General features: G+C 40.7%; 3 protein-coding genes and 1 long non-coding RNA gene across 9 annotated transcripts in view; 1 reads left to right on the top strand and 3 right to left on the bottom strand.

Moving 5' to 3' along the window:
* The window catches only part of HOXA3 (homeobox A3), a 47441-nt gene that overhangs the window by 10359 nt on the left and 11427 nt on the right, over positions 1–25655 (bottom strand). The window contains exon 3 of one of the 6 annotated variants that reach the window (XM_075922162.1): positions 12160–12348. The exons of 1 other annotated variant lie outside the window; for it this stretch is intronic. The gene's annotated coding sequence lies outside the window, so the exon portion shown is untranslated. Of the gene's footprint in view, positions 1–4056; positions 4340–4792; positions 6173–7645; positions 7759–7926; positions 8037–12159; positions 12349–25655 lie in introns of those variants that run through there. 4 more of the 6 variants (XM_075922163.1, XM_075922168.1, XM_075922167.1 and 1 more) reach the window with 4 other exon arrangements.
* Positions 14–9369, top strand: LOC102461528 (uncharacterized). Its single transcript, XR_012901981.1, has 5 exons — positions 14–154; positions 1458–1611; positions 4335–4490; positions 6204–8699; positions 9089–9369. It is a non-coding gene; the product is annotated as an uncharacterized LOC102461528 (long non-coding RNA).
* On the bottom strand, positions 14041–15966 carry HOXA4 (homeobox A4). The gene is made up of 2 exons (XM_014581186.2): positions 15281–15966; positions 14041–14902 (listed from the first exon to the last, which is right to left on the bottom strand). Exons 1-2 carry the CDS (start codon positions 15813–15815, stop codon positions 14571–14573), a joined length of 867 nt encoding a protein of 288 aa, XP_014436672.2. The 5' UTR covers positions 15816–15966; the 3' UTR covers positions 14041–14570.
* Positions 15994–25655, bottom strand: part of HOXA7 (homeobox A7) — a 49960-nt gene continuing 40298 nt past the window's right edge. Inside the window, exon 3 of the mRNA XM_075922172.1 lies at positions 15994–25589. Within this exon, the coding sequence (XP_075778287.1) occupies positions 25431–25589 (159 nt within the window). The 3' untranslated portion in view covers positions 15994–25430. The remainder of the gene's footprint in view (positions 25590–25655) is intronic.

Raw genomic sequence — 25655 nt, 5'->3', positions numbered from 1 at the left:
GGAGGCGCGCGCACTGCTCAGGACTCGCCAGGGATTGCTGGTTCGGCTCGGACCCCTGCCCTCCCCCTGCTCGGCCCCTAGGGCAGCACGCGGGGCCCCCCGATAAGAGCCATCAAGTCTCAGGGCTTCCCTCATGTAATGCCACCGAAAATGGGTATGTTTCTTATGAATATTGCACGCAGGAGACGTCTGGAGGAGGGGGGGGGGGGGACGCGGCCGCCTGGCGGAGTCCGGGGCAGGGTGGGGGTTGCAGAGAAGGAGGGAGAGGAGGGAAGCTCCCCCCGCACCGAGGCGTCACTAAAGTCCAGGAAAATTATGCTAATGAAGACAAACGGCGCGCACAAAGGGTCACTCTCCCCAGCCCCTGGGGTTTGGGCAGGGATCGGTGGTGGGAGATACGGAATAGTCCCTCCACCGGCGCCCGCCCGCTCCAAGTTATGGGAGCCCGAGTCAGTAATAAAATGATCCCAACAATCATCATCTGTGGTTTATGTCTTCCACCCAAGCAGCTCCTCTCAGAGCTGTGCTCTGGGCAATGCTTTCAGTGGAACGCTTGAAATCATTAGAGTTAGTAATTAATAACACATGCATGCGTGAGTATACACACACACAGAGATACACATGCGCATTCCCCCCCCCCCCCGAGATAGCCACGCACAAATGCACTGAGCGATAGGCACATTTATGCCTGTAAAGACATGCACATAGAGATCTAACTCCCAGCTGTGCAAGTGTACACTTTCCCCCATTCACACACATCCCGTTGGCACACACGCCACGCCTTGTGTTTGCACGCGTATCTGTCTAGGTTGCTCATGGGTGTCTGGAGGGCTAATGTTTGGAGCTGCACAACTGCTCTTTAAAAAAAAATAACCCCAAATTTGACAAGAGAACTAACCAGCGTCAGCAACAACAATGGGATTCCTTGTGGTTACCTTCCTGCTTGAATCAAGTTTAAGACTACTGAATAGCCCGGGCTGGGGGAAGCGCGTTAAGTGAGGATTTAGAATAATTACGAGGTGTAAATTTGTCGTTTCTTCGTTAATTAACGTGTTAAAAATATAAAGAGTGTGCTTAAAGTCACAAGGGAGCCCAGTGTCACCTTAAGGCAGAAACAAAGCAAGGGGAAAACGACAAATAAAAAGCACTCTAAGGCCAGGGTGGCCTCTTATGCATACCAATGGTTTGTGTCGTTTATGGCCATACAAGATTTATGGCTTCATGCACCCAAGCTGTAAACAGAGCCCTAACCCAGAAAACACTTGCTCCTTATGGCATCTTGCGATGGCACAACATGAAAGGGGAAGTCGGGCAGCGTAGGAGGGGAGAGGAGGCAAAAATTCACCCGTATGCATTTTGCTTCAAACAGCCCCTCGAAGAAAAGCTTCTTTAGTCAATAATCAACCCCACACTTTTTGCCCCTGAAACTGCTGATTTGTCTTTCTCCCTGTTTTCAGCTAAAATAGCAAGATGCGATCAAAGGAACGGCTAGAGCCCCCTCCCAGAGCAAAGAGGAGAAACTGGGAGCTGGTTACTTATAGACATCTTCTAAAACCTCCGGCCTCAGGATTTGGTGGCGATTTGGGGAGCTCTCCGGGTTACCTCGGGAATGTGTGATGTTTTACTATTTGCGCGTTTAAAGTTTGGAGGGAAATGTGTTTTCTGTGTGGCAAGGGGGAGGAACAAGGGGAAGAGTCTTTGTTCTAAATGGTGGGACTTGTCAAGGTATTTTAATTCAAGAAATTAAATGGTGCAGTGAGCTACTACGGTATATTTTTCCTTGATACATGTTAATTGCCTAGGAAAAGAAAGTTACTTTGCAATAACTCTAGACAGGTCCTGTCTTTCTCGCTACCCAGCTATGTAATTTTAAGAGGCGCAGGTGATTTTTCTTTGTAGGACTAGCTTTGAATGTAGCGTTAACATGGAAAAATGCGCATATTTGCACTTCATGTTATAGAAAAGGAAATGCACTAACAGAGGACCGAAATTCCCCTCTTCCCACATGCCAGTGGCAGAGCGAGGGTTTAATTTGAGGGAAGAATTTATTCTACATGTTGGTTACATATCTGAGGTTTGAAATTTAATTTATTTCCGGAGAGTTACATTGTATCGGAGTTCTTTCCACTCAGGGAAATATTGTCAGTCTCGGTGTAAAATAGCTCAAGATAAATTTCTCTTGGACCCATTCTGGCAGAAATGCCTAAGATCATACAGCGATGTATAATTTCGGGATAATTTAAGGGGAAATAACGGGTGGGAAGAATATTCTACTTTCTTGTCATGGGGAAAGGAGCGAATTGAACAAATTACTGATAAACTATACATCCAAATAATTCCACGGATAAGCAAGGACGCGAGGTGCCTTAGAAATGGAGAGCATTATCAAATCTTGCAAACAAGCCTGTTTAATCGGCATTACTGTTTGTATTATCGAACACCATAAAATCGCAATTGACACTTCATTTTGTATTTACTCAACACGCGGAGTATTTACACAAGCAGAAAGGCGTTCGAAATATCCCTCTGCACCACTGTTCTTGGTCTCCCACGTTTTATACTAAGGCTTTTTATTATTATTATTTATGAGGGTTTTAACTGGGCCAAAAATGCACCGGGGCTGGGTCGTAAATCCTCAGAAACGATGACAAACAGTAGGGCTGCAATTAAAGGTTGCCTTTGATTTTCACAGCACGTTTTGGCCCATTTAAAACATGGGTTAGCCTGCTCTAGCTTTAAACACACTGCTGGGAGTGAAATAGCCCTGCTTTAATTGCATAAGAAAAAACACTATGTCTAATAACGAGAACCATGCTTCATTGGGGCGGGGGATTGGCATTTATTTGAGTCAGTTCTTATTTGGAGTGTATCTGTTGGCAGCAAAACCCAAATTCTGCGTTTCCGCTTTCTGGGACCGTGCAGAGTGGCCGCCAGTCGTTCTAAATTGAACTCTGCTTTTGTGTTTCAGTAAAGAACGTTTTGTTTCTAACAGTCCGATTTTTTTTCCATGACCCGCTCATAAATTGAGTAATTACAACTGCCCAGTAATTTGGGACAAAATGACACAGCCGCATCGAGGCGAGCGAGGCTGCCCCAACTCACTGGCAACATAAATCAAACCTCAGCACTCTGACCTTTCCCAAAGCTGGAACTCACTGGTGGATGTAATTTTATATAATATTTGTCCCCTGTATAGCACAAGGAATCCCTTCATTTGGGGGTTATATGAGGTGCATTTCCCTCCACACAATATATGTAGTTATAGCGCAGGTTAGAACATAGTGGTAAGGGTAGGAAATTTAGAGATCATGGAAATCCTTACAGAAAGCAGATTGTCCCCTTCCCCCTCGCTTTCCAGATTCCCTATTCAGAGTAAAACAAATTTCCGGAGGCTGATTTATTGTTAGAAGCTCTGGATGGACATTTGTTCAGAGCCAGATAATTCTTAGATAAATCCAAGTTTGGTTTCACTAAGGAAAGAAAGGCAATCCCTTTTCAAGTGGAATTGTTCACCTCGACACGGTAGAGAGCTATCCCAGCCCTGCTGGCGTGATAAACAAAGTACCACTAAGCATCATAAATAAAATGGCAGCACAATTGCATACTCATCGATTTTCGGTGCCGGGCTCGGCAACACAAGCACCCAGAAAGGAAAACAAAACAGCCATAACATCAGCCACAAATCGCACCCCGATTCCATACCAGGGGTGCTTCTCAATCTCCTGAAATACTCGTGAATTCATAGACATGTGTATAACTGCAGAAAAAGATCTCCCCCAGTCCCAATTTGATCATAAAGGACAACAATAATGTAGCTTTAAAAGAGATTTAACAGAGGGAGATCCCCATAAAAGAAACACAGAATCTCGGGGGGGGGGGGAGAAACTCTCTGGTTTCTTTGCTGCGAAGAGATACTTGAATATTTGCCGCAGCAAATTGAAACAAAGGGGGAAACGGAGCTTGATTTGAATCCACGCACACCCTTAAGCCTTTTCTCCTGACCTTTGCCTCGACCAGCAATAACTCACCACATAAATGAACAATCAACGGAAATACCTTAAAATAAAATCCATCCTTTTTAACGAAGCATTTCGTCCTATCAGCTCGACAATAACCTTTCCATAAGGAACGAAAGCTGGAACCGAAATGGAAAGCTCTTGCAGGGGAGAGGGAGGGAAAAAATAATAGAAAGCAGTTCTTGCTCTGAACAGAAACTGGAAAAGCGTAATCACAGACGAAGCCAGCCCGGGTCTCCACTCCAAATGCCACAATAATGCGCTGTATTATGTGCTCACGTGGTCATACGTCAACTTAAATCCTTTTATTTGAAATAGGGAATCATTGAAGGAACAAGGTTTCTAAGCGCATTCCTCTGATTTTGAACGCCTTAACCAAATACAGTAAGAAGAATTTAAAGACAAAATCAGGAACCGGAGACGATTATTCTGTTCCCCACACTTAATATTTCCTTACACAAAATCACATGCAAGGTAAGCGGAATTATTTTCATATTCTGGGATTACAATGAACTTTTGTACTGAACCTAATTAGCTGGCATTTCCCAAACTAAACCTCCACGTTGATCCACATTTAAGAATAGTGTGTTTTGCAATCCAATAATAAAGCCCAATTTTAATACTATTATTCCAATAAGGACACCCCCCCCCCCCATTGACGACTCTGATTACCAATCCTCCCTCCAGGCTTCTCTATATTGCTATTGTATGGTGCTCGTTTAACACCCACACTTTACAACAGGGCAGCTGTAGAAACTAAAAAGACCTACAATTACCTGACAAAGGCAAAAAGAGTCTCCTCTAATAATGTAGCTGATTTTTGTCGTTGTAACACCCCATGAAGAATGTGGCTGGCTTCAGTGTGGAGGTTCTGAATTTTGCAAAATCTTCTGGGACCTTCCTGTTAAACCTCAGCTTACGCATTTCCTATACAACTGGTTGAGTGATGCACAAAATTATAGGCTTCTAACGATGAAAAATTTAGAAACAAAATGACCTAACTGTCCAGAAAAAAAAGGAACAGCCCTCACATATGTCCCCTGAGTTAACCTATGAAATGAACAAGTTTCTTGTCTGAAGTCTTCCTTCTAAGACTTGGTTTTTTCCTATTTACACAATCCTACAACAGACAAAAGAAACCGCAAACTCAAAGAGCTCTTATATAGATAGCTGGGATACACAGCATATTTCACCACTTTTATGGAGCTCCTCTGACTTTTACACTCTGAATTTCTTGCCACCATTGTGCATTTTACAATATATCATTTGCCCCCAAACCTTTCCCCACTCTCGCATTTTTACAGAAAACTTTTTAGCTCACTTTTTACATTCTTTTATCACTTCGCCAGTTTTTATTGGAGATAATAAGATTTCATTAAAAAAGCTGAATTGTGTAATCTACACACGTTGTAGATGGGAAGAACAGTCTCTCTTTGATTTTAAAGTGTAACATAAACGGTTACTGAAATTTAAACCCATCAGTACTAGTTTAGATTAGCAGACATCGCAACAAAGTCAGCCTGACATTAGAACAGAATAATTTGCAATATTTCAAATGAAAGGGACTCTGAAAAGGGTAGAACATTTATATATTATCCCCACTATGAATCTTGAATTAAAAACAAAATCCTGGAAAATATAGGATTTTAGACATACATTGCAAATGCAACTCCATAACTCTAACACTATATTTAACTATGTAATGGAGTACTAAAATTAAAACCAAGAGTGAAATTTACTAGGGATGGATTCATGGCTATTTTAAATAAACTGCTTTAGATTCCATAAAAGAAACACATACAAAAATCTTCTGCAACTGAAATTAATGGATAGCGAAGCAGATGTGGAAAAAGCCCAGTAAGTCTTCCTTTGGTCTGTTGTAAAAAGTTATCGACTGCTTTGCATCAATAGCAGAAAGATGGCTTTAGAACTTGCAGTCCTGAGCAAATAGAAACTACAAAAGCAATAAATCACAATCATAAGTCAGAGGTACAGCTTAAAGTTAAATGCCTTCACGCTAGCTCTGGCTATTGGCTTCAAAAACCTATTTCTATGAACATCTTTATTAGTATTAATGATCAAGCTAATGTTAAAGCTACAGTTTAACAATTAACTTCTTATATGTAGTGAATACACTAATTAATTATTAAGAAAAGTAACTTATTGATATATGAATTACTTCTTCAGGATGTGCGTTAGAAGAACGGGGAGACTTTTCTAACTTTACCGGGTCCTGGGCCGCAGCTGAAAATAATTCCCTTTCGCCGGTTCTGGAATTCATTTTCTTTGCTCAAGAATCAAGATTATGCGTTTTCAAACACAAATTCAAATGGACTTGGAAGTAGCAGAGGTTTGATTTGCCTTGCCACCAACATATTGCTTTGGTCCTGGAGACTCAACATTGTTTTATTACCTCAACGATGTGGAGCCCTGAAAAGTTTAAGAGCTGAAAACCTTAAGTTTCTCCGAAGATTTACTATTGATTTCTTTATGCTTTGTGCACATGGCTTTGCGTTGAGATTCCAACCAGCAATATCAACATACAGCTGAGTTTTAAAATGTGTGCAAATAGAGTCTGTTTGTGATCGATCTGAATGCAAATATTAGTATTAAGAGACCTTTAAAGTGGCTACATACATACATTTTGTAATACTCTTGCTCTATGGCTACCTTTAATTGATATGCTTATGTCACTAGTTAAAAGGTAAGACCATTCCCTTATGTGAATGAAGAAATGGAAATGCTATTTGATAGAGTTTGGGGGTTTTTTTAATTTCCTTTCTCGCCCAGTTGAAATTCATAGGGCAAAAGTTGTATATCTATAAACATGTGTTTGTTACTGATAAAGTTATTTCAACTGAATTTTGACAATTTCTTTGCAGGTTAAAAGAAAGATTTTTTTATAAAACCATAGACCTTATTTAAATTTCTATTTAAAGAAATTTTACTGAGATGGAGTGGTATATGGTTAATTTACCAATCAGAAGATTTTTGGACAAATGTATGTATGTGGGGCATGCGGGATAAAATGATTGTTCTGTTAAATAATAGTTCTTTTGCTTTTCCTCAAATGGGAATGAATACATATTTTCAGTGTCTCTTTGTAGAAAAGATTTCAAAGGCTATTAAATCAACAAAACAGCCTTTGTAGCCCTATAATTTATAGCGGCATTTAAAAGGTAGTAAACTACACTAATTATGTATCGACATAAAAATAAGCAGGTAAATCTGGCAAGAACTTGAAATAGTTCTATATAATCCTCTCTACGACCGGCACCATAAAATTGTCAGCATGAAGAGCACTCCGTTTCTTTGTTAAAAACCATCGAATCACGACAGAAAACATGCACACAATGCAGAGAAGTCCAAAAATAAACAAAATACATGAAACCTACGCTCCTGTGGTGCATTTTCTGAAGCAAATCCCAGACTTTCTAAATCCAGAACATTGATTCCTATGTTCCTAATTCCAAATCACACAGCAGTCATTGTAAAACTACTCAAGGGAACCAACCGAAAAAAAAAATCCTACGAAAGCAACCGAACACTAAAATTGCTCCAACTACCTGTCTCTTGCTATGAGACTTCGGTTTGGGAAGGAACTAAGAATAGACAAACACATTACCAACCTCTTTCGCTCTTTAAATTACTTTGCATCTTTCCTGTTTCGAATGCCTCTAGGAGGACCGCTATTGCTTCGTTTCTATATATTTCTTTGTCTGTAGAGACACTCGCCTTTACCAGCCATAGAAGATGAATGGCTTCAATCCGGAAAATTCCAACTAGGTTAAATATTTATCACAATAAAATCTCATTGTAGCAGCATTTCTCCCCCAATATGCAAGCACTAGGAAACATGAACTCTGCACAAAACTATCCCACTACAGCTTTTATGTGCCTAAATTCTTACCTCCTACAATTTCTAAGAGTAGACTGACTTGTTTCTTGCTGTTATCGCTCAGTAAATCGACTTTTTCGGTGCACTGGAGTGCTGAAAATAAGCAACAAGCAATGCCTAAATGAGAATCAGAAAGGAAGAGATTTATTCGTACATAGAAAATATTTGGTTTGCTGAATTCTTGGAAAAGAAAAGAAAAAGTCGTGGCAGTGCATAGAGCTACGGAAGGGATCCCAGTGGTTACTATAATGTGTAAAAGATTATTTTATACAACAGTAAAGAGCACTGGGATCTGACATGCCTTTAGTGGTAAACTGCTATGCCTTCTGTCTCCAAGTGTTTGGAAATATTGTCATTCCAAACTCTTGTTACATGAATGTATGCTTTATTTTCCTCTGGGAAACCTTTGTTTAGGATCATTTAATCAAGAGCAGACATTAAACATAACTAGTGATGTTCATCTCTGTTGAATAAATCAAGAAAGTGGTTCTAGTTTAAGTGTGGGGCATGGTATCCTAGGCTTTTTATTCAAGTAGTTAAGGATTCCAGACCCAATCCATTCCCACTGAATACTATGGGATTCCTGCCGTTGACTTCACTGAAAGCAGGATCAGACCCCTTCAACTCTTCGCTACAAACTGTTGTGGAAAAAAGAAGACGGAGACGAAGCAGAAGCATTTAGCGCTGAGGGTTGTAATATTGTGTTGTTTGTCTGATAATATTACAGACCCCGAGAAGCCAATAATCATATTCTTCAAATATTTGTATGGATCACATTTACTAAGGTACTTATCAGATATAATAACATATCCCTTGCCATCATTATCCCCTAAATAAATCCTATGGAGTGTTTCTTAAGATTGCCGGTAAATGTAAATGCTAATACAGTAGTTAACTAACACGATTTCTTGGAAGGGTGTCATCCGAGCCTTAGAAAATATTAAGTCTGTCTTGGGAGAACTTTTGGAGAAGAAATTTTGCTTTGTTAATTTAATAGCTCCATAATTGCTATAATAATTTGAAATTTGATGTCGAATTACAGTCTATATCACATAACGCAATCAGAGCTGACGGGGCTGTTTATTTCCCTTTCATAAATTTAGAGCGCTCGCGGATAAAATCCGCTGCCAAACAATAAACAAACTGAAAATTCTTTTTTTATATCTGTCTCCAGTTTGAGTCGGGATGCCTGCTGTTTTCTGAGCTCTGCTATTCACACCGTTCCAAAAACTACAGTGAGGTCATGGAGTGTTTGTATTTGATGTGAAAAGTCATTCTTCAACCATTATGATCCATAATCAATAATCATGTTATCAACGGCAATAAAAATTGATCCAAATGTCTTGATTGGATTTACCCAGCTCTTTTAAAATATGGATGGGGCATCTGAAAAGGGTGCCAACCGCTCTCTGCAATTTATTTTGGAGCTATTAAGTCACACTACAATGTTTTACACTGCCACAGTCCTTTAAACTATACTTCTTCCTGAAAGAGTTGCTAAGTAGCAATAAAGCACGTTACAAACGCCATGAGGGTTTTTTTAATTTGTTGTTATCCCAAATTCTAATATTTATTGCGGCACTTTAACTTCGTACATAAATCGTTCAGACTAATGAGTCATAGAGAAATTTGCCCATGACTTTTCCTTTACAATGCTTGCTGCCTTTCCATTGCTTTTTGGCCCTGCATTAGGAGCCGGTGATTTATTAATGCCAGGAAAATTGAACAAAGCAGTCTTCCTGCACTGTGGCATCCAGCCGTCCACAGTGTGAATTAGAACATTATCAAATGTTTTTGACTCGGTAACATTTAATCACAAAAAGCCATAATGTGACCACAAAGCAGCTAAAACAAAGATTCCACATTTCTAAATATTACACTTGCTAAGTAAATACTCAGCAGACTTCAACAAAAGTTAGCGCAAACAATTACCGTCACCAAGCTAGAAATACACACTAAATACTTACCCCCACAGTCCCTACTGCTTTCTTAGGAAGTTTAGATTCGTTCGAGGTAAATCAGGGCCCTTTTAAAAAAACTCAAATAGGAAGTTGAGTTTCACTTCAGAGAGAATCACTCCTAGTGAGAACTGACGGCCACAGATCCATTCCTGACTATCTGCATTAATTATTTAATGAGTCACGTGACCTTAAAGATTAAAATTTCAATATCTACACAAGAACAGAGAGGCGACACCTTTATCTCCTAGTGCAGGGTTTCTGTTTTGCTTATTTAGGTCCCATAATCTCTGTTGTTTCTGACAGCTTTTCAGTTTCTAGGGAGATCATTGGAACATTAATAACATGTGTTTGTCTGCTATTGTAAAGTGAGGCAGTTCCACAGACCTTAGCTTTAAATTAGTCATTTGGTTCCGGGCGTTTTAATGTCTGCAGCAGACTGTGTTAACACGCATAATTATAGTCCCATCCCTCTTCTAATAGTTATTACATATGATAATATGATGACAATACTGATACCAAATATATTTGCCCTTATGATGCCTTTAAAACGGACAAAGAATTGGCTCATCACGGTTTATCAATATTCATGTGCATCTAGGAGAGGTCTGGGAAGAATTCTTTTGCACTGCCATTTGCACACCTTGTGGGAAAGCATTATAAAAAGTGAAAGGAGAGGTTTCCTTTCTGTATTTAGGACATGCAGGGACAGTAGGATAAAAGAATGCCTAGCATAATGTCTTCGACTTCAGAGAATTAACTCAGGCACCCATTTGATTCGGTTGGTCTCATTCTGATCTTGCTTACTTGGGGTAACTCCAGGGGAATGAATGGAATTACACTGGTGTAAAGGTAGTAGACACTGTGTCAAAATCAATCCCAGTGTGTCTCCCATGAAGTGACTGTAACACATCTCATCTGAAGAAGTGGGTTTCGCCCACGAAAGCTCATGATGCTATACATACATTTTCGTTAGTCTCTAAGGTGCTCAGGACTGCTCGGTTTTGTTTTGTTTTGTTTTAAAGTTGTTTTAAAAGTTACAGACTAACAGGGCTACCTCTCTGAGACTTTGTAACACCTTCTAGTGCAGAAACAGGCGTTTAAACTCTATCTCTTACGAACATTTTGTGTTCCATTCCTGACATACCCAGCGAATGACATATTTCTCCTACCATAACAATGCGTCTAGAAGAGGGTACACAGAGGTGTAGCTGTATTGGAGTTCTCTTTTCGACAATCTCACGAAATCCTCAAGGGGCTGGAGAATGGGTACGAAAGAGAAATCCGGGGCTACGTGCCGCAAAAAGTCACAGAAAGTCCCCCCAATCTTTGCTATTTCAAGTCGACTCATGCCCTAGTTCTCAGGGACTGATAGCACAGAGCGCCCTAATGTAGAGAGACGGGTGCCAAACTTTGCTGGCGCCCGCAATCTGCTGGCTTCGGTGAGTTCACTGGAATGAGGACGCGCTACTGGCATTAGGGATTCCAGGATCGGGCCCATGATCAGGCTTCAGGGTTGGGATGGAGGCTCAGGCTAGGGAGGGGAGAAGAAAGATGGAGTCGCCTCTCCTTCTTCCTCCCTCCCTCCCCGCAAGCCCCCTCTCATTTATACAACCCAAGAAGCAGACCATGGGGCGCAGAGGCTACAAAAAAAGTCAGAGTTCTGGCTAAACGTTCAGCGGAGAATGGTGATCGTTATTAAATGCTGCGCGGGGCTTGTCACAGATGAGTTCCTCTTGTAATAAAACACCAGGTATATCAGAGATTGCAGCAGAAACTGGAAGAGAGACCTTGAAAAACTACCATTTTTCTTGGTGGGAAGGGGCGGGGGTGAACGGCTTGGCGCTAACTGTGACAATTAAAGTGACTCCGACCTGATTTTGTCTTTATTTGAAATATTGACAAACTTCCACCTTTAGCATTTGGTGCCGTTTTCCTTTGTGGCGAGAGCAGATAAATACGTCTGTGAGAGAGAGGGAGACAGCAAGCGAAAGAGACATTTAGGTGCAAGAGCTGGATTTAAAAGGATACTGCCTTTAAAGGTCAAGGGTTTGAAGGGTCAGTCTGTTTCTCTAAAAAAACAATTAATGGGATAGAAAATTTGTCCTTTCAGTGAACTCTTCTGGTTGCCCTAGCAAAGGCTGGACAATGCCAGAGTTTAAACTCTGCGATTTAATTTTCTAAGTGATTGTAACACTGATTATGTCACTCGAGAAGCATGGTAACACTCGCCTGTCCAACACTGGGCAGCTTTAAAAAGGGGGTGGGGTAAAAAATGAAAATTTACCTTAAATGATGATAATCTGCCATGTGATATTTTGCACTCCGGGGCCGAGTCTCCTCCACCAAGACAGTATGCATTTTTTTAGCAGACAGCCAAGATGCTGTGTCTTTACACATGACCACATTTTTTTTCCAGGAAAATCCTTTGCGTCTTCACAGACTTTTTTTTCCAAGAGAATGCCTTTCAGAATGGCTGTTGAATTACAAAGAAGTATTTATTGTAGGAGGTGATTAATGATACTCAGTAAAATTGCTATTTTCAGCGCGTGGGTTTCATTTAGTTGTACAAAGGGAAAATAGATATGTAAGCGTAGCCTTCAGAAAGAAATAATTCCCTATTAAAATATTTGATTTGAGATTTTGATTATTTCTGCTAATTTGGGGTTAAAATAAATTGATGGAGGGGGTATGTTCCACACAATAAACAAAACAAAGAGCTGTACGTTACAGAGAACTAGAGATACCAACAGTTACAACCACCTCAGATCTCTTCCGTTTCTTTTACATTGGGGTAGCCAACGAGGAAAACGTTGTTGGATTTAGTAAATAGCAGGATGGTAAAGGAAACGTGCTACTTGTTCAATGTGAAGCCAACTCTGCTTGCTGAGTGGATTTACAACTGCCATAGCCTGGATGCTGAATATACTTTTCCAGTGATATGTTAAATTTTTCATGGGAATGGTATGTGTGCCTGGGACAAGAAGTGATGCGCACAATACTGTTTTGCCAACGTGTTTTCTTGCTGAGTGAATTGTGTTATATTTAAATAAAGGAACTACATCTTGCTTGCCTTCTCCACGGGAGAAGACCCGTTGACTCCAGTTTAGCGCCTGGACATACTTTCCTGAGTGTGGCGAATAAAACGTGGACCTTAATCTTTTCCTGACAGAAAAACAGTAATAGAGTTTCCACCTCTAAGTTCTTCTGCTCAGCTAATGTGTTCCAATATCAGTGTTATTTTCGGGATTGTGATATGAAAGTCCTTATAAATTGGAACAGTATACCGTTTTATTGTAAGGAGACCACCTTAGGGTATATTTCTCAACATCCTTGCCACTGGGAAGGTTAGTACGAGTTTGAAACACCTGAATATTGTTTTCCAGAAACATTCTGAACACAGATACCAGAGTAAACCTCCAAGTTGGACCAAATTTCATTTCACTACTAAGGCTTTCTGTTTACACCCAACACTTTTCAAAATAGATGCCTTTGAAACAAAGAAACTTTTTGTTGCCCACACATTTTCCCTTAATTCTTCACAGTGAATTGACAAGTCACAGTAAACATCAAGCGAATGGATAAATAAATAATGACGGGCCAGATATTTTTAAAGTTCATCGTGGTTAGCTGTCTAAGTTCTACTACAGTACATTAGTTCAGTTCACGTCACTGACTCAGTGTAAAAGCTCGATTTCTGTATGTATAGGATAGGGGTAGCCACATACATACAGATGAATAGACAGACTGAATCTATGACAAGGACATAACTCATCTAGGTAATAAATAACATATTTACTTGTTCAAGCAGGCTCTATTTTTGTGAAGGCAGGCCACTAACATGAGCAAAACGTGAGCATCTCTAACTAAATTCAAAGCCAAGCAACTGTATTGACAAGATTCAAGTTAAAACAATGTGGTAACCCCTTATTTTTACATAGTTATAGTAATGTCAGCGAGGCATAAAGTTTAGAAAACTGCATTACATGAACTTGTGTTTGAAGCTTTAATTTTTTTTTGTACAGAGTATTCTTTATTACCTGGATTGGCAATATGTACATCACAACAAAATTCACAAATTGTACACAGACGGAGACAGTTAGAAGGGCCAGATATGAAGACAGCAACAGCCTTTATAGCAATATTATTAAATAAATGCAATCGGAGACACGGGGGAGGGGAATTTTATATCACAACTACCGCAGTGGCTACACTTAAACACAATTAAATAACTCTCGTTACATTAAATATTGCCCGTCAGACTGTAAGGGGACAGTTTTCATAAGCTTTTAAAATCTCCATGACATAACATTTGGTTTCTTCTGTCTGCATATACTGGAGCATCCACGAACATTGCACGAAACAACACAACTCAAGTCAATGTCTTACACACGTGTCTTACGGGTTATTTGGGGCTGTATTTTATTTTTAAAGTGTTATGTACAAAAAGGGTCCTTCTTAGGTACAGAATTCCTCCATGACAGCGTCCAGCACTCTGCAACACTGAAGGGACGGAGAATTTTCATAAATACAAAAAAAGAATGATGGGAATGCAACCAGGAGCTCGCTATAAAGCTCGGTATCGTGTAGACAATGTGTCCAGGTTTTGGTATCAACATGTACCCTCCCCAGGGCACGCTTCCTCTGATTTTGTTTTGGTCCAAATGGTCAAAAAGCGGGAAACAACCCACCATGAGATCATGACAGGGCGGAAGAGTTGGGTGTTGACCCATCGAGATGATGGCGGTGGCCCTGTGTCTGTGCTTTGGCTTGTTGGCTAGCAGGAGATGGGTTTGAGGAGCGCATCTTAGTGTTAGGCAGTTTGTGGTCTTTCTTCCATTTCATCCTCCGGTTCTGAAACCAGATCTTGACCTGGCGCTCCGAGAGGCAAAGCGTGTGGGCGATCTCAATGCGGCGGCGCCTGGTCAGGTAACGGTTAAAGTGGAACTCCTTCTCCAACTCCAGGACTTGCTGTCTGGTGTAGGCAGTTCGAGACCTTTTGGGTTCCCCTCCAGTGTAATTGGGATTGACTGAGCACACAGAAAGCAAGGGAACATCATCATTATATAATAACTTGACACCAGGTTCAAATCCGAGCCAGGACGGGCAAGAAAATGTTTCACAGGCGACTGACAATAGGCAACAATTGACGAGCCATAAAAAATGGTGATGGGCATTTGGGGGGAAGAAAAGCTTCAAAGACACATGGCTCAGAGCCACTGCCAGGGCAATTAAATTTATGGGGGCTATAATTACTGCCCTAACGGTTTGGCGTCTCGTAAATCTCTCCAGAAAGGCCCCCCGGATACAAAAGGTTTCTCACGTTTGGATTAGGAAAGGCGCACACAGACCAACCCAGCCCAGCCCTGCAGCGTCCCCCCTCCTCCTCCCCGGGCGGTGCCACTCACCAGTGCTCACATGGATCTTCTTCATCCAGGGGTACACCACGGGCTCCTTGCCTTTGAGGCCGGCCAGGCTCTTGTCAGGCAGAAGGGGGCAGGCTGGGCTGGCCCCGGCCCCTGCGGCGGGGGCCGCTTCGCAGTGGCGCTGGGGCGGCAGGACGTGGCTTTGGAGCAGGGGCTGGGCCGGGCCGTGGTGCCCTTTCGGGGGCGGTGGCGGAGGCGAGGCGCCCGGAGGTGGCTGCTCCTGGCCCGGGGTGGCGCTGGCGCTGCCGTAGGGGTAGGGCGCCTCGGGGTAGCCGGGCGGCTGCGCGGGGTAGAGCGCCTCGGGAGGCGGCTGCGGCGGCGGCGGCGGGGGCGGCTGGTACGCGGGCTCCCGGCCGGGCCGCGGGTAGTAGTCGGGGAGCGGCTGGCCCGGGTGCGCGGGGTGCAGGTGCGGCGGCTGGTGGTGGTAGGTGCCGCCGCCGTGCTGCGAATACTCCTCGCAGGGCGGGAATTTGGGCTCGATGTAGTTGGAGTTTATCAAAAACGAACTCATGGTCATTAATTTGGTGAAGTGCAAAAATACTAATTTTTCTCGCGTTGTCGTTTTTCTGGGCTCGCCGAGGCCCCTCCCTCTGCTCCCCCCCTCCACCCCCGCCCTTGCTCCCTCCCTCCTCCTCCTCCTCTCGCCGCTGTCAAGTGCCGGCTGCCAAAGTTTAGGCCTCCCCCCCACCCCCAGCGCACAACACACACACACACACACAGACACACACACACCACCTGACCGCCAGGGCCAATTGCGGCGCTGGCTGCGGACCCCGGATCAGGAAATGGAAGGGTGGCGAGCGCCGGAGGAGCCCAGGGCAGCAGCAGCCCAGCCATGGTTGGGGAGAGAGAGCCCACGCCAGCGCTGGCCAAACCCCTGCAGCCAGAGAGGGGAGCGAAATCCTAGGCGCATCCTAGTGTCCCTCGCACCAACCACCTCCCCAAAGCCGCAGCTCCGCTAGCTCCGCAAATGGGTGGCTGCCCGTGGACTCTTCAAAGAGTAGAACAAGCTTTTGCTCCGAGCCACGCGAGTTTGAGATGTGCTGCACTGCGATGGCTGCTTATTGTAGACAATTATCCCTCCTCCTCCCCCTTTCTTAGAGAACCGAGAGAGAGAGAGACCCAAATTCCGCGCTAACGGGCGCTAATGCATCCTGGGCACAAATATTGTATTATACTAGCATTTGGGGGGTTGAAAGGAGAAGAAGGAGAGGGGAGGAAAGATGATGGGGGCGGATCAACGAGAACCTAAAATGTATTGTCCAGAAGGAGAAATTGACATTGCCTAATAGGTTAACTACAATGACAATAGTTGAAATCTCTCCATTTCAAAATCACTAGATTTAGGAGTGGGGGCATGTCTCAGCGTGGAAACGAGACAGCTAGATCCTACGAAACCGAGGCCAACTAATTGCAAATCAGTGTTTGTTTCCCTAAGATCTGTCCCCAGAGCTTTTAAACGTTGTTATTTTATGATAGTTTGGTTATTTGAGAATCTTTTCTCCCTTTGCAGATTGCGAGCTGTGATAGCATATAATTAGTTTCGGAAGTTGGTACAAAAGGGCCAACTAGATTAGTTAGCGGTGCTGTGTGCATCATTAACGATACCGTTACAGAAGAAAGGGGGAAAACACACTGAAATAAAATAATTCCTATAAAATGAAAGGACTAACTGAGCATATTTCTCTCCGAGTGAAAACATTCCCCAAATTACAAGTTTACGTTTGGGTTTTTGTTTTGTTTTGTTTTGTTTTGCTTTGGGTTTGGTTTGGTTTGATTTTTTTATGATAGAAGAATTCACTGATATATTTCAGGATGCAGCCTACAATTCTGAAACTAGAATGCTGAGTTCTATGCTATACTATGACTTCTAAATTGCTAAAAATTAGCCTGCTAACAATATTTGCAGCTCAGGAAGGAAAAGAGGCAACCGCCTGACCTTAGGTAATTGAAATTTGATAGTTAAACTAATTACACAATTATTTAAAAATAATAAATTACTTCTTAATTCCATCTGCTGTTGTATGTTTGGAGTTAATACTGAACTTTTATTAGAATTTATTTTATACTTTGGCTGGTTGGTTGGTTGGTTTGTAGAAAAACGTATGCAAATATTTGCCACCCTCTTCAGGAGCGATGTTCCTGAATGGATAGTCTCACCTTGGAGAATAGGGAAATGCCTTAACTGAATATATAAAGCAAAAATTTTGGTATATTTTAGATTTTTCCTTATAGGTGTTACATAGTTGTTACCATGGCTTAAATTCATATTGTTATCTTTTGCAGTTTTATAGATAACATTATATAAATCTAAAATTATAATTTAAATATGTTAGGTCTCGCTACTTTCACAGGCATGCTTTATTGATGTATGTTATACACATAAATACACATATATTGCAGACCATCTGTTGTAGGTTAGAATATTTCCAATGTACTATGATACTTACCTAAACAATTACTCGTTTTTGCTAATATCAAGTGCCTAATTTGCAAAGAGAGTTAAAGCCCATTTACTTAATCATTTCCTACTGAATGTCTATGCCATTGTTTAACTGATGTGAAAGATACCTTCCTCTGTTTACTCTGTACGTAGAAGAAAATTCTACACACACTCCATAGGCGTCTAACATCCACAACTCTTGGGCAGAACACACTGTAGCTTTCACAGGAAGGACTAGATTGTTTGGTGACTTTTTTTTTCCGGCAAAACCCAAATAGCTATTAAAACAAGGAAGCTAATCCTTCCAGTGTGGCAAGAAGAGAAGATTGCTAGAGATCCCCAATACATTGTGTTCGGCACACGGCTATACATTCGTACACAGATCCATGCATACAAAAAAAAATACACGTAAGCGCGCATAGCTGCATTTAATTGGGTTTCCCTAAATATTATCCTCTTGATAGAAGGGAGCGCCTTAGTTAGGATGGCCAGAAACTACAGAAAACAACCGTGCTCCACAAACCTCCAAAACACAACGAAATCTGGTACCTTATTTTGTATGCTGAAGGTTGGATTCCGAGAGCTTCCCAGGTTCTGATTAATAATATGTACCGTGATTAGACTTCAAAGTATACTTGGTCAACTGTACTTCTTTCTACTGGGTAGCTCTGTTTCGGAGGAAACCAGAAAAGAACACAGTTCTGCAGGCGATTGGAAATCTACAAGGTGACCGCCGCTGCCCAGCCGAAGCCTGGTTTTCCTGTGCTTTTAGCCGTCTGGGAAGATGTGCTTATGCAGGATCGCCAAAGGCCTGTTCCTTGTCTTTGTGGTTTTGTTATCATAAACAAGAACCCAGCCAAGACCACCAAGTGTTATCTTACACACGGCCATTTCGACATTTTACTGCAAGATTTATGGACGTAATAAACAATCTCCGAACCATCCTGGGATATTTCCCTTTCCCCAACTTGTAGCACCAGTCCAGCTTTAAAAACAAGCAAGCGAGCAAACAATAAAACAAAAACATTCGAATTTTTTTATTTAAGAAATAAGACCATATTTTCACACGCTTCAACAATTACCACATGACCAAAAGTTTACCAGCTGAGTCTTGCCATAGCCGAGATTGGGAACGCACTGAACTGCAGTGAATAGTGCAATAGCACCAACAAGATCCAATTTCTGATCGTGCCCACAACGCGTGAAAAGAGTTCTCGTGGAACGCACATCTGCTGACTTCCATGCGCGCGGACAAATTAGTTTTACAACCGAAGGGTTAGAAAATGATAATTCAGCTAAACTTGTGAACGTGTCCGTGCAGCAGAGAGAGGGCGGCCAGAGAGAAAGACCCGCGAGCAGCCTGGTTTGAATCTGATTTGAACCATTTTGAATATATTTAGCCCCAGCTTTGCCTCTTGAATGCAACCCTGTCCAAAGTTTCAAAGTGACCGAAAAGTGACACCGTGCGCATTTTGTTTCTTATTAATCTTACACATTGACAGTCTTTGTTAAACAACAAGGCGTGCCCTTCACCAGGCGACATTTTCATATTTGTTAGACGCGGTGACCTGAAGTTCACCTCGGCCTTGGACTTAGTTTTTCTAAAAGGTCTATAACAGTGTCTTTTAGATAGCAGGGTGCTTTGCCCAGGTCACTACTTCTAAGGGAAAATTAAGAAAAAATCGCGGGAAAATGTTAACGTTATGGAATGTATCAACTGTATCTCCCCTTTGTTCTTGGGGAATCATAAAGCCCTCAGGACAGCTCCTCAGTTTAAACATTTGTTAGCTAGGAAACTAAAATGCTAAACGGTTGCTTTAAATAATCAGGATTGGGGCAGTGATTGCATGTTTGCCCCCAAGTTCATTATTTTAGAAAGCGTTGGCTTCGCTGGCACAGTATATGTTCTAGCAACTGGGCGTTGGGAGTGCTTTGCTTGTGCTATACAGGCATGGTTAAATAAACACACACAAAATGTGATTTGTGGTAGAATTTTAAATGAATGGTCTTTTGACCAGACATTCTACGCCAGAGACCAGTGTGTGCTGCTTTCAAAGACTGAACGTACAAAGGCAAGGAGGGATCGTTCATCTCAAATTAATAACTGCTCTGTTTCCCCTTTTTAAAAGGAATCACTTAAACAATAATTGAGATAGGTCAATATTTATTGAAGTTGCAGTTGAACTCTAAAAATATTCTCATTGAGATTTTTATTCTGAACTCTGAGGAATACATGGATTTGCAGCAAAATCTTTGTTTTGGTAAGGAAGAGAGTAGATTTCAGGTCCCTCATTTTATGGAATTTAGTGGTAGGAATAGCTTTTCGATCAGGGTGTATCAAAGACTCATTATTCGTGGGAAAAATCTGCCTACCACTTGTTAACAACATAGATACTTGATTATATATTTTAGATTGTTACCAAACACTTTGCTTTTTTTCAACAAATGATTACATGTTTTGTTAGTCTTTAAGGTGCTGCTAGACGATTCCTTGTTTTCTAGCAGCATAAGGTAATATATACTATCTCAAGTGGGAAAAATGTTCTTTTTAACATAAAATATGCTATATGAATAGCTTGTTACAAGTTGGCAACATCACTGTTTGATGAACAACGTACACACGGTGTGTGATGATAATTAGATATTTCCACCATGCTGTCAAATACAAACGAGTTAGGCATAATCTCCAATCATATCTCTCAATGATTTGAGATCAAACAGCTCACAATTTATTTTCAATAACTCCTGCTCTCTGCAATGATCCACTGGTATCACTGGCAAATAATTAATTTGTATCTAAAATAACTAGAGATATCGTATAAGTCATGTCTTTTTGTTCTTAATTCGGCTAAACATGGATATAGAGGAGGTACTTTTCCCCAGTTGACTTCCTCCTTATGGCCTTTCCCTCAATCCCCAGATCTTTTACATCTCAACATTTTGGATAAATGTTTCCTCTTAAAACATAGCACTCTTTCAATATCATTTCGACCTTTCTTTAGTTTTTACGCTGTTTATTTGGTTTATAATTACCTCCCAAAATGAAATTCTTTGTGTAGTACTGTGTGTTACTCCCAACTGACACAACGTCAGAGCTAAATCTTCAATACTGTTGCCGTTTTAAAGACAAGAAAAACTCTCGACATCTTGGAAATTGCTCTTTACACAAAGAAATTCAGCTTAAAAATACCCTGATACTGGTTTAACTATCAATTTCTGTTTGGGAGTATTTTCAGAAGGCTTTGATAGTCCTGGAAATTATGGAACTATCCAGCGCCGTCAGGGTTTTAGGTAGAATAATATCTGTTAGCATCAGATCGCCCGATCATTCTGAATGTTAAATTTGCACTTTCGGACTAAAAATATAACTGGCAGTATATCCTACAATATGTCCAGCGTAATCCAGTTTAAGGTTTACTACAGAAATAATAGTAAAAACTCAGACGCTGTGAGGGTCGGTATACATGTTAATAGGTTTGCTCAGATCTTATCTTCCTGACATTTTGAAAAGTGAAAAGGCTTAACATTAAAACCTCTTAAGAAAGTTATTATATAAAAGTGTGTGAAACATTTTGTTACCTGACCCTGGTATTTAAACATACAGCCATGGACGCGTTTTGCTCTCCTGCATGTTTACCTGGTGCATCTGAGCCAGAGATATTTAGACATAAATGTGGCTGATAATTCAAGTTGAAATACAACATGTATTACTCTCGAAAAGAGGAATTTTCTATCCTTTCCTCGGTAATTGAGGTCATTCAACCACTAGAGTTCACCTGGAGTCCATACTGTGATACACGCTTAACTCAAAGCTATTTTATCTTTTGTGCTGATAGTCAAGATCTCGGCTATAACATTGACATCAAACTCTGTCTGGGCGGATGACTAAGAGTGGTGCAAAACGTAAACTTTTGACCCTCAACTTTTTGACCTGCAGTTGTAACGCCCTAGCCACAAAGATATACAAAAGCTATGCAGCTTCTTTTAGGAGCAAGAGACTTGGACTGTTTGTTTCAATGCTTCTGCTGTTTTCCCCCAACTTTTTTTAGTCGGTGGGCTTTTTTTTGTGTGTGTTGATATTGTTGTTGGGCTTTTTGTTTGGTTGTTTTGAGAAAACTGGATTTAAAAAAATAATCTCACCATTGTAAAGTGCTGTTAAACCAGTTTGCAAACTCTTTCGCCAGCGCTGGAGGGACTAGATTAACTAAAGACGCTATATGGGTACAATTGCAGGTGAAAGTCTGGTAAGTTCTGGACATGCAATTGGAAAGTATGTACTGCATAGCACTGGGGGGAAGATGTAGCTATATGTTGCTAAGTACTTAGTCATTTCGTCTTTATTTAAAAAATAAAGAAACTCTAATTGTTTGAGAAGCCTTGTCTAGGCAAACGAGTTGACTGTGAACTTGGTCTAAAGCGAGCTCTACTGGTGATTCCTAGGGTGTGCAGATTTATCTTTTCTGCATTTACTTAACCTGGCAGTGAACTGCACGGGCTGCCATTTATTATCCAGAGACAGACTTCACCTCAAGCAAGGACTGTTTCACAAAATTGCAATAATTACCCAATAACCTTCATAACAAATATTATTATTGAAAAGACATTTTTGGATCTAGGACAGAATCCGCATGTGGATTGGAAAGGGGGAACCTGTGCACATCTTGCCCCTCTGCATGCCACATGTGGGCCAGTGTACACGGGCAGCTATAGATGCATCTGACTCAGTTGGAACATAGAAATATTAGTAAGGATGCTTTCGTTTCTAAAGGAGAATGTTTTCAGATGGAAGCAGGCTACTGTATGAGCCGTACCTTTGTACTAGAGATAAAAAACCAAAACATTGAATTAGTGTCTCTCTGAAGCCTCTGGGTGAGAAAAAAGATAAGGTGGAAAACAGATTGCTTAGATTGGTCAGAAGGTTTATTTATGTATGTATTTAATTTATTAAATCTGTATCAGCTGTGAGGGGGAAATGCACTCCTCCAGTAGGTACGATTCGAAATAGAAAATCATGATCCGCCCAGATGAATCTGTTACAGTCAATTTCCCATAGAACAGAGGGAAGGCATTTAGGTTCTGACCCTTCTACAGACACACCCTGACTAAATGTAAGGAAATGGGCGAATAATACTTTCAGTACCTCTAATCATCAGTACGTGTGCAGGGTTCAGATAAAGCTACTCACCTAAAACTACATCTGACTTTCACAAGACATATACTTACAGTTTAGTGAAAGTTCAGGCTTATAAATTACTAGGTATAAGCACTAACGGGTTGCCTCCACTTTAATTGGCTTTATGCTTGGACCTGATACACTACACTAAAGAATTTCTTTCAAAGGATTAAGTTAATAATAGTTTAATACTAGGTAGATAATAATTTGCGATAGTTTCAGTAAAGTAAACCCAAGAGCACTAAATTAAAAATACTATAGAAAAATAATGGGTACAGAAAAGAGCAAAATCCTGATTCCAAATAAGCATTCTCCAGGAAGAAAACAGTTATTTCCAAACAAGGACATTAGGATTTGGGAAAGGTTTTAGAGTTTTTCATTTCGACTTTATCTAGAGTTTTCTGTTACAGTCTGGATTGTAAAATCTTAGCGCATTTCTGTTTTCAGAGGATTCAAGTTGTCATAGCTTTGCGAGGGTAAAAAGAGACGAGAAATATTTTATAATTATAGTAATTTTTTCAATCACATTTATTTTGTAGCTCAAGAGTGTGTCCCATAGCTCCTTATAGAATGTATTAGGATATTTTCACAATACCCACATATATCCACACTGCATTTTATATCTAGCATGCTCGAGAAGCTAAAATGCATAGAATTTCATGTCGGTAGGAAATTATTTTTCTTCCTTCACTGACAATTCACAACCTCAGATGACATAAAGATTCCTTTAAAAAATTAAGTAAATTTGCCTTGTGATGGATATTCTGTTCTCATAATGGAGCTAAGGAACTGAGATAATCAAACTATTATCTTTAGTTTTAATCTATGAAATAGCAAATACAAGGTGTTTTTCTTCTGAAAAGCCACCAATCTATGAAAGAAGCTTGAAACTAGCTTATGTGTTATTTTTGCCATTAAACATTGGGTATTATGACATACAATTAAATTCATTCCTATCAAATATAACTTTTCTGTATTCCTAATATTATATTTGCATACCATGAAACTGCCAACTTCTTATTATGGGACTTATTCTAGTTTGTACTTTGGCTATAAAGTACAATGAAGAATGCACTCTTAGAGTCTAGTTCTTTTCCATTTTACTATAGAAATGATATGCAAATGTCTTTATTTAGTGGTCATAGAGACTAAAACACAAACTAAATCTAAAACTTTTTACCTTATGTTTGAGATTAACTCAAAACATAGAAGAGTTTGTAACCTGCCATACCTCTTGGAGTAGTCAGAGGAGTTAACGTTGCATGTATGGTATTGCTTTATCACAGTATAACCTTGATTATTTAAAAAAAAAAACCAAAGGTAGAATGAATGTTCTACTTCATTATTAGACCTCGTGGAGGTATTATGCTAGAGTAAAGCAAGTAATAATCTGGCTAAGTCTCCTGAACTCTAACATCTTATTGCCAGTCAGATAATAGTTTTAGTTCTGATCTAGTAAAAAATGGACAATACTCAAAAGAGAATGAAACGTAGCAAAATAAAGCTACAAATCATCTAGTGACAAACAATTCAGTTGTTCTTTTAACTCGAATTTATGACATGGCAGGAAAAACAACATCGTTGCACTGATGCTTTGAAGAAATCTGTTGATCTAGTGTACTCCAAAATGACCAAACCTTAGTAGGTAGGTAGGTAGGTAGATAGATAGTCAAAGTTTGTATTTAAATCTTGTGGGCCTAATCTTCAAACCTTTACTCAATTTAGCAACCGCCCCTATCAGCCCAATGAGTCCGAGTGGGTTCAGTGAGACAACTCATTCAAGCAATGATCTAGCGAGTGAAGATTTTAAGGATCTGGCTCTAATTCTACAAAGGAGAGAGAGAGAGAGAGAGAAAGTGAAAGTTCCTTTCGCCCCTTCATTCAGCCCTGGAAATTCAAAGACTAAAGTAAAATCCGGCCATAAAGTTTACTGCTGAGTAATCACACTCTGGTGAGAATAGTCTCCTTAAAAAGAATGTTGAAGTAAACACGCAGCTGGGGCCTACCTCACAATTGCCAGCCAGTAATATCTGGAGAGGCGCGGTTATTTAGAACTGTCCATATTCTAGTCTGTATTTCATAATTTGCAGCACTCTGATCTGTGGTAGCTTGCATTAACGTTCCAAGTTACAGTCAATGCGTTCTCTTAGCAAAACAGTGGAAATACAACAAATACATACCGTTTCTGCAAAAAGGTAGACAAAGTTGTAAGTGGCTGTGAGCACCGGCACACTGCGTTTACACGTCCGGCTACAGTCATATAAAATAGCTATGTCTATAAAATATTAGGAAAGAGGAATCCTAGAAAATTCCATCTATGCCATTTTAATGCTTGCTCTGGTGTACAAAATATTTTCCAGTCCAAAGGTAACTGCCACATTGGCCCACCTACTGGTGACCATGCCTCTATAAGGCACTTCACAGAGAAAATCAAGCCATTTTAGTCCCCTTTTAAAAAATCGCGTGTAGTATCGGATCTTTGCTAAACTGGAAAGTCTATGGCGCAAAGGAAGTAATTATCTTCTGCGGTAGTCAAAGTAATTAAAGTCAGGCCTCAAAATCCATCTCTGCCAACGACGCTTATTGTGGTTTACGTTGATTTGATTGTTAAAATATAGAGCTAGCTGCTGAGCGTTGGCATCAGAGAGGGGAAACTTTTCAACGAAATCTGTATCCTGAGGAGATAATGTTGCATTTTTTAATTCAATGTGACAGTCCTGAAAGGATCAAGCCAGAGCGAG

This window comes from Pelodiscus sinensis, chromosome 2, assembly GCF_049634645.1.
Source record: "Pelodiscus sinensis isolate JC-2024 chromosome 2, ASM4963464v1, whole genome shotgun sequence".
Classification (NCBI taxonomy): Eukaryota; Metazoa; Chordata; order Testudines; family Trionychidae; genus Pelodiscus; species Pelodiscus sinensis.
This window is presented reverse-complemented; position numbering and strand designations above follow the sequence as displayed.